General features: G+C 46.8%; 1 protein-coding gene across 1 annotated transcript; it reads right to left on the bottom strand.

Annotated features, from left to right (window-relative positions):
* Nucleotides 1-4,026: 4,026 nt before the first annotated feature.
* On the bottom strand, nucleotides 4,027-8,533 carry LOC130336273 (adhesive plaque matrix protein-like). Its single transcript, XM_056553918.1, has 2 exons — nucleotides 8,529-8,533; nucleotides 4,027-6,433 (listed from the first exon to the last, which is right to left on the bottom strand). Exons 1-2 carry the CDS (start codon nucleotides 8,531-8,533, stop codon nucleotides 4,027-4,029), a joined length of 2,412 nt encoding a protein of 803 aa, XP_056409893.1.
* Between the last annotated feature and the right edge of the window lie 936 nt (nucleotides 8,534-9,469).

Consider the following 9,469-nt stretch of genomic DNA (forward strand, 5'->3'; position numbering starts at 1 on the left):
ATGATGTAACAGCAGAATAGTGAGTGCAGCTCTGGAGGAGAAGACATGATATAACAGCAGAATAGTGAGTGCAGCTCTGAAGAATAAGACATGTTGTAACAGTAGAATAGTGAGTGCAGCTCTAGAGGATAAGACATGATGTAACAGCAGAATAGTGAGTGCAGCTCTAGAGGATAAGACATGATGTAACAGCAGAATAGTGAGTCCAGCTCTAGAGGATAAGACACGATGTAACAGCAGAATAGTGAGTGCAGCTCTGCAGGATAAGACATGATGTAACAGCAGAATAGTGAGTGCAGCTCTGGAGGATAATGCATGATGTAACAGCAGAATAGTGAGTGCAGCTCTGGAGGATAAGACATGATGTAACAGCAGAATAGTGAGTGCAACTCTAGAGGATAATGCATGATGTAACAGCAGAATAGTGAGTGCAGCTCTGGAGGATAAGACATGATGTAACAGCAGAATAGTGAGTGCAGCTCTGGAGGATAAGACATGATGTAACAGCAGAATAGTGAGTCCAGCTCTGGAGGATAAGTCATGATGTTACAGCAGAATAGTGAGTGAAGCTCTAGAGGATAAGACATGATGTAACAGCAGAATAGTGAGTGCAGCTCTAGAGGATAATGCATGATGTAACAGCAGAATAGTGAGTGCAGCTCTGGAGGATAAGACATGTTGCAGCAGCAGAATAGTGAGTGCAGCATTGGAGGATAAGACCTTATGTAACAGCAGAATAGTGAGTGCAGCAATAGAGGATGACATGATGTAACAGCAGAAGAGTGAGTGCAGCTTTGGAGGATAAGACCTGATGTAACAGCAGAATAATAAGTTCAGCTCTCGAGGAGAAGACCTGATATAACAGCAGAATAGTGAGTGCAGCTCTGGAAGATGAGACCTTATGAAACAGCAGAATAATGAGTGCAGCTCTGGAGGATAAGATGTGATGTAACAGCAGAATAGTGAGTGCAGCTCTGGAGGATAAGACATGATGTAACAGCAGAATTGTGAGTGCAGCAATAGAGGATAAGACATGATGTAACAGCAGAATAGTGAGTGCACCTCTGGAGGATAAGACCTGATGTAGCAGCGGAATAGTGAGTGCAGCAATAGAGGATAAGACATGATGTAACAGCAGAATAGTGAGTGCACCTTTGGAGGATAAGACATGATGTAACAGCAGAGTAGTGAGTGCAGCTCTGAAGGGTAAGACATGATATAAGACATGATATAACAGCAGAATAGTGAGTGCAGCTCTGGAGAATATCATGTCTTATTCTTCAGAGCTGCACTCACTATTCTGCTGGTACATCATGTCTTACCCTTCAGAGCTGCACTCACTATTCTGCTGTTACATCATGTCATATCATCCAGAGGTGCACTCACTATTCTGCTGTTACATCATGTCTCCTCCTCCAGAGCTGCACTCATTATTCTGCTGTTTTATAAGGTCTCATCCTCCAGAGCAGCACTCACTATTCTGCTGTTACATCATGTCTTATTCTTCAGAGCTGCACTCACTGTTCTGCTGTTACATCATGTCTTATTCTTCAGAGCTGCACTCACTATTCTGCTGTTATATCATGTCTTATTCTTCAGAGCTGCACTCACTATTCTGCTGTTACATCATGTCTTATCCTCCAGAGCTGCACTCACTATTCTGCTGTTACATCATGTCTTCTCCTCCAGAGCTGCACTCACTATTCTGCTGTTACATCATGTCTCCTCATCCAGAGCTGCACTCATTATTCTGCTGTTTCCTAAGGTCTCATCCTCCAGAGCTGCACTCACTATTCTGCTGTTACATCAGGTCTTATCCTGCAGAGCTGCACTCACTATTCTGCTGTTACATCATGTCTTATCCTCCAGAGCTGCACTCACTATTCTGCTGTTACATCAGGTCTTATCCTGCAGAGCTGCACTCACTATTCTGCTGTTACATCGTGTCTTATCCTCTAGAGCTGGACTCACTATTCTGCTGTTACATCATGTCTTATCCTCTAGAGCTGCACTCACTATTCTGCTGTTACATCATGTCTTATCCTCTAGAGCTGCACTCACTATTCTACTGTTACAACATGTCTTATTCTTCAGAGCTGCACTCACTATTCTGCTGTTATATCATGTCTTCTCCTCCAGAGCTGCACTCACTATTCTGCTGTTACATCATGTCATATCCTCCAGAGGTGCACTGACTATTCTGCTGTTACATCATGTCGTATTCTCCAGAGCTGCACTCACTATTCTGCTGTTACATCATGTCTTATCCTCTATTGCTGCACTCACAATTCTGCTGTTACATCATGTCTTATCCTCCAGAGCTGCACTCACTATTCTGCTGTTACATCACATCTTATCCTCCAGAGCTGCACTCATTATTCTGCTGTTTCATAAGGTCTCATCTTCCAGAGCTGCACTCACTATTCTGCTGTTATATCAGGTCTTCTCCTCGAGAGCTGAACTTATTATTCTGCTGTTACATCAGGTCTTATCCTCCAAAGCTGCACTCACTCTTCTGCTGTTACATCATGTCATCCTCTATTGCTGCACTCACTATTCTGCTGTTACATAAGGTCTTATCCTCCAATGCTGCACTCACTATTCTGCTGCTGCAACATGTCTTATCCTCCAGAGCTGCACTCACTATTCTGCTGTTACATCATGCATTATCCTCTAGAGCTGCACTCACTATTCTGCTGTTACATCATGTCTTATCCTCTAGAGCTTCACTCACTATTCTGCTGTAACATCATGACTTATCCTCCAGAGCTGGACTCACTATTCTGCTGTTACATCATGTCTTATCCTCCAGAGCTGCACTCACTATTCTGCTGTTACATCATGTCTTATCCTCCAGAGCTGCACTCACTATTCTGCTGTTACATCATGCATTATCCTCTAGAGTTGCACTCACTATTCTGCTGTTACATCATGTCTTATCCTCCAGAGCTGCACTCACTATTCTGCTGTTACATCATGCATTATCCTCCAGAGCTGCACTCACTATTCTGCTGTTACATCATGTCTTATCCTCCAGAGCTGCACTCACTATTCTGCTTTTACATCATGTCATCCTCTATTGCTGCACTCACTATTCTTCTGTTACATCATGCATTATCCTCCAGAGCTGCACTCACTATTCTGCTGTTACATCATGTCTTATCCTCTACAGTTGCACTCACTATTCTACTGTTACATCATGCATTATCCTCTAGAGCTGCACTCACTATTCTGCTGTTACATCAAGTCTTATCCTCCAGAGCTGCACTCACTATTCTGCTGTTACATCATGCATTATCCTCCAGAGCTGCACTCACTATTCTGCTGTTACATCATTTCTTATCCTCCAGAGCTGCGCTCACTATTCTGCTGTTACATCATGTCTTATCCTCCAGAGCTGCGCTCACTATTCTGCTGTTACATCATGTCTTATCCTCCAGAGCTGCACTCACTTATCTGCTGTTACATCATGTCTTATCCTCCAGAGCTGCACTCACTATTCTGCTGTTACATCATGTCTTATCCTCCAGAGCTGCACTCACTATTCTGCTGTTACATCATGTCTTATCCTCCAGAGCTGCACTCACTATTCTGCTTTTACATCATGTCATCCTCTATTGCTGCACTCACTATTCTTCTGTTACATCATGCATTATCCTCTAGAGTTGCACTCACTATTCTGCTGTTACATCATGTCTTATCCTCTAGAGTTGCACTCACTATTCTGCTGTTACATCATGTCTTATCCTCCAGAGCTGCACTCACTATTCTGCTGTTACATCATGTCCCAGTATTGGAACATCTGCTCATAGCGACCAATCAGGACAGGGCTTCCATGTGCAATGTGCGCTGTGATTGGTTGTTTTGTTAGTCGCATTATTATCCGCCATAAGACGAGATTGGTTTCCTCCTCCTGCTGTGTCAATTGTCTTCTTGGAGCCGGAGGCGGGGGGGGGGTCACCGAGGAGATGATCTGCCGAAGCCGCATCAACCTCTTAACCCTTCACTCTCCGCCGCTGGGGTCGCTCAGAAGATGGGGGGGGGCAGAAGGGATCCTGGGAAAGACAAGTAGGCAGCAAGATGGAGGCGCCGCTGATCACATGGCTGCACGATAGAGCGATAGAAGCTGCTGAAATATGGCGGAAGCTTCTCCTGAGCCCCACCTGACCCATCGGGCCTCACAGCATAGAAAAGTGGCCCCCCAGGAATTGAGTGCTGGAATGTGATTGCTGGGACTTTGGCAACACTTTTTTGTGCACCAATTTTATGACCTCCTGGACCCCAGAATGGGGCAGAAAAGATGTTTGGTGCTGATACTGGGTGCCGTAGGTTTAAGGTGTTGGGGTTGATGGTTTGACCTCTTGATGTTGGGGGTTGATGGTTTGACCTCTTGATGTTGGGGGTTGATGGTTTGACCTCTTGGTGTTGGGGGATGATGGTTTGACCTCTTGGTGTTGGGGGATGATGGTTTGACCTCTTGGTGTTGGGGGATGATGGTTTGACCTCTTGGTGTTGGGGGATGATGGTTTGACCTCTTGGTGTTGGGGGCTGATGGTTTGACCTCTTGGTGTTGGGGTTGATGTTTGACCTCTTGGTGTTGTTGGGGGTTGATGGTTTGACCTCTTGGTGTTGTTGGGGGTTGATGGTTTGACCTCTTGGTGTTGTTGGGGGTTGATGGTTTGACCTCTTGGTGTTGTTGGGGGTTGATGGTTTGACCTCTTGGTGTTGTTGGGGGTTGATGGTTTGACCTCTTGGTGTTGTTGGGGGTTGATGGTTTGACCTCTTGGTGTTGTTGGGGGTTGATGGTTTAACCTCTTGGTGTTGTTGGGGGTTGATGGTTTGACCTATTGGTGTTGTTGGGGGTTGATGGTTTGACCTCTTGGTGTTGTTGGGGGTTGATGGTTTGACCACTTGGTGTTGTTGGGGGTTGATGGTTTGACCTCTTGGTGTTGTTGGGGGTTGATGGTTTGACCTCTTGGTGTTGTTGGGGGTTGATGGTTTGACCTCTTGGTGTTGTTGGGGGTTGATGGTTTGACCTCTTGGTGTTGTTGGGGGTTGATGGTTTGACCTATTGGTGTTGTTGGGGGTTGATGGTTTGACCTCTTGGTGTTGTTGGGGGTTGATGGTTTTGACCTCTTGGTGTTGTTGGGGGTTGATGGTTTTGACCTCTTGGTGTTGTTGGGGGATGATGGTTTTGACCTCTTGGTGTTGTTGGGGGTTGATGGTTTGACCTCTTGGTGTTGTTGGGGGTTGATGGTTTTGACCTCTTGGTGTTGTTGGGGGTTGATGGTTTTGACCTCTTGGTGTTGGGGGTTGATGGTTTTGACCTCTTGGTGTTGGGGGTTGATGGTTTTGACCTCGGTGTTGGGGGTTGATGGTTTTGACCTCGGTGTTGGGGGTTGATGGTTTTGACCTCGGTGTTGGGGGTTGATGGTTTGACCTCTTGGTGTTGGGGGTTGATGGTTTTGACCTCTTGGTGTTGGGGGTTGATGGTTTTGACCTCTTGGTGTTGGGGGTTGATGGTTTTGACCTCTTGGTGTTGGGGGTTGATGGTTTTGACCTCTTGGTGTTGGGGGTTGATGGTTTTGACCTCTTGGTGTTGGGGGTTGATGGTTTTGACCTCTTGGTGTTGGGGGTTGATGGTTTTGACCTCTTGGTGTTGGGGGTTGATGGTTTTGACCTCTTGGTGTTGGGGGTTGATGGTTTTGACCTCTTGGTGTTGGGGGTTGATGGTTTTGACCTCTTGGTGTTGGAGGTTGATGGTTTTGACCTCTTGGTGTTGGGGGTTGATGGTTTTGACCTCTTGGTGTTGGGGGTTGATGGTTTTGACCTCTTGGTGTTGGGGGTTGATGGTTTTGACCTCGGTGTTGGGGGTTGATGGTTTTGACCTCGGTGTTGGGGGTTGATAGTTTTGACCTCTTGGTGTTGGGGGTTGATGGTTTTGACCTCTTGGTGTTGGGGGTTGATGGTTTTGACCTCGGTGTTGGGGGTTGATGGTTTTGACCTCTTGGTGTTGGGGGTTGATGGTTTGACCTCTTGGTGTTGTTGGGGGTTGATGGTTTTGACCTCTTGGTGTTGTTGGGGGTTGATGGTTTTGACCTCTTGGTGTTGGGGGTTGATGGTTTTGACCTCGGTGTTGGGGGTTGATGGTTTTGACCTCGGTGTTGGGGGTTGATGGTTTTGACCTCTTGGTGTTGGGGGTTGATGGTTTTGACCTCTTGGTGTTGGGGGTTGATGGTTTTGACCTCTTGGTGTTGTTGGGGGTTGATGGTTTGACCTCTTGGTGTTGGGGGTTGATGGTTTGACCTCTTGGTGTTGGGGGTTGATGGTTTGACCTCTTGGTGTTGGGGTTGATGGTTTGACCTCCTCGGTTGGGGTCACCTGGTTGTGACCTGCGTTGTGTCTACTGGGATTAGCGCAGATTACGTTTCGCCTTCATACACAACAGGTTAACTCTGAACGACTGGAGGTTTTATCCTGTAATCACTCTCTGTTATGTCTCAGCGACTTCTCCGCCAGATCCAGGAAATCACAAATGTGAATATTTCAATTCTTGTGTCTAATGGAGTAAGGAGCTGATTGGAGAAATGCGCGTTGGCGGCGGCGGCGGCTAATAATTCGCTCACAATAGAATTGGTTTTCCATTCAGATTTCATTTGCAGAAAATTGCATCAAATGTGAAACAGGACGGAGCAGAGTCAGCGAGCGGAAGGTAATAGATGGAGGAGATGGAAGCGGCTGAAATGACGAGCGCATGTACGCGACGCTTATCATCTTCTTGTGCCGCTCGTAAGATGAGACCGAGGCAGAATTAATAACAAGGAAACGGAGAAGGAGATGACACGGGGGCACAGACACGGCCGGCTGCTCAGACCTTGTCACTGACTAATGAACGTGACACAAACCGTCCAGGAATCCGCACTGATAAGTGACCCTGCGGCGAACGGAGTATAACATCGCGCGCTGTGTCAGCTGGAGCCGGAACATAAGGGAGGACTCTGCGGGCTCTAAGGGGCTTCTGAGGATGAGCAGTAAGATAAATGTGCACGGTGCACACCGCATATAGCATTACACCGCATATAGCATTACACCGCATATAGCATTACAGCGCACACCGCATATAGCATAACACCGCATATAGCATTACAGCGCACACCGCATATAGCATTACACCGCATATAGCATTACAGCGCACACCGCATATAGCATAACACCGCATATAGCATTACAGCGCACACCGCATATAGCATTACACCGCATATAGCATTACAGCGCACATCGCATATAGCATTACACCGCATATAGCATTACAGCGCACATCGCATATAGCATTACACCGCACATAGCATATAGCATTACAGCGCACATCGCATATAGCATTACACCGTACACCGCATATAGTATTACAGCGCACACCCCACATAGCATTACAGCGCACACCGCATATAGCATTACACCGTACACCGCATATAGTATTACAGCGCACACCCCACATAGCATTACAGCGCACACCGCATATAGCATTACACCGCACACTGCATATAGCATAACACCGCACACCGCATATAGCATTACACCGAATATAGCATTACAGCGCACACCGCATATAGCATTACACCGCAGACAACACATAGCATTATAGCACACACCGCACATAGCATTACAGCGCACACCGCACATAGCATTACAGCGCACACCGCACATAGCATTACACTGCATATACCATTACATGCACACCGCATATAGCATTACAGCGCACACCACACATAGCATTATACTGAACACCGCACATAGCATTACAGCGCACACCGCATATAGCATTACAGCGCACACCGCATATAGCATTACAGCGCACACTGCATATAGCATTACAGCGCACACCGCATATAGCATTACACCGCACATAGCATTACAGCGCACACCACATATTGCATTACAGTGCACACCGCAGATAGCATTACAGCGCACACCGCATATAGCATTACACCGCACACCGCATATAGCATTACACCGCACACCACATATAGCATTACAGCGCACACCGCATATAGCATTACAGCGCACACCACATATAGCATTACATTGCACACTGCATATAGCATTACAGCGCACACCACATATAGTATTACACCGCATATAGCATTACAGCGCACACCACATATAGTATTACACCGCACATAGCATTACAGCGCACACCGCATATAGCATTACACCACATATAGCATTACAGCGCACACCGTACATAGCATTACAGCGCACACCGCACATAGCATTACAGCGCACATAGCATTACAGCGCACACCACACATAGCATTACAGCGCACACCGCACATAGCATTACAGCGCACACCGCACATAGCATTACAGCGCACAAAGCATTACAGCACACACCGCATATAGCATTACAGCGCACACCGCACATAGCATTACAGCGCACACCACACATAGCATTACAGCGCACACCGCACATAGCATTACAGCGCACACCGCACATAGCATTACAGCGCACAAAGCATTACAGCACACACCGCATATAGCATTACAGCGCACACCCCACATAGCATTACAGCGCACACCCCACATAGCATTACAGCGCACACCGCACATAGCATTACAGCGCACACCGCATATAGCATTACACCGCACACCGCATATAGCATTACACCGCACACCGCATATAGCATTACATGCACACCGCATATAGCATTACAGCGCACACCGCATATAGCATTACAGCGCACACCGCATATAGCATTACAGCGCACACCGCATATAGCAATACACCGCACACCGCATATAGCATTACACCGCACATAGCATTACAGCGCACACCGCATATAGCATTACACCGCATATAGCATTACACCGCACACCGCATATAGCATTACATGCACACCGCATATAGCATTACACCGCACACCGCATATAGCATTACACCGCACATAGCATTACAGCGCACACCGCATATAGCATTACACCACAGACCACACATAGCATTACAGCGCACACCGCACATAGCATTACAGCGCACACCACATATAGCATTACAGCGCACACCACATATAGCATTACAGCGCACACCGCATATAGCATTACAGCGCACACCGCATATAGCATTACAGCGCACACAACATATAGCATTACAGCGCACACCACATATAGCATTACAGCGCACACCACATATAGCATTACAGCGCACACCACATATAGCATTACACCGCACACCACATATAGCATTACAGCGCACACAACATATAGCATTACAGCGCACACCACATATAGCATTACACCGCACACCACATATAGCATTACAGCGCACACCACATATAGCATTACATCGCACACCGCATATAGCATTACACCGCACACCACATATAGCATTACAACACATATAGCATTACAGCGCACACCGCATATAGCATTACAGCGCACACCACATATAGCATTACAGTGCACACTGCATATAGCA

This window comes from Hyla sarda, unplaced genomic scaffold (genome assembly GCF_029499605.1).
Source record: "Hyla sarda isolate aHylSar1 unplaced genomic scaffold, aHylSar1.hap1 scaffold_474, whole genome shotgun sequence".
NCBI lineage: Eukaryota > Metazoa > Chordata > Amphibia > Anura > Hylidae > Hyla > Hyla sarda.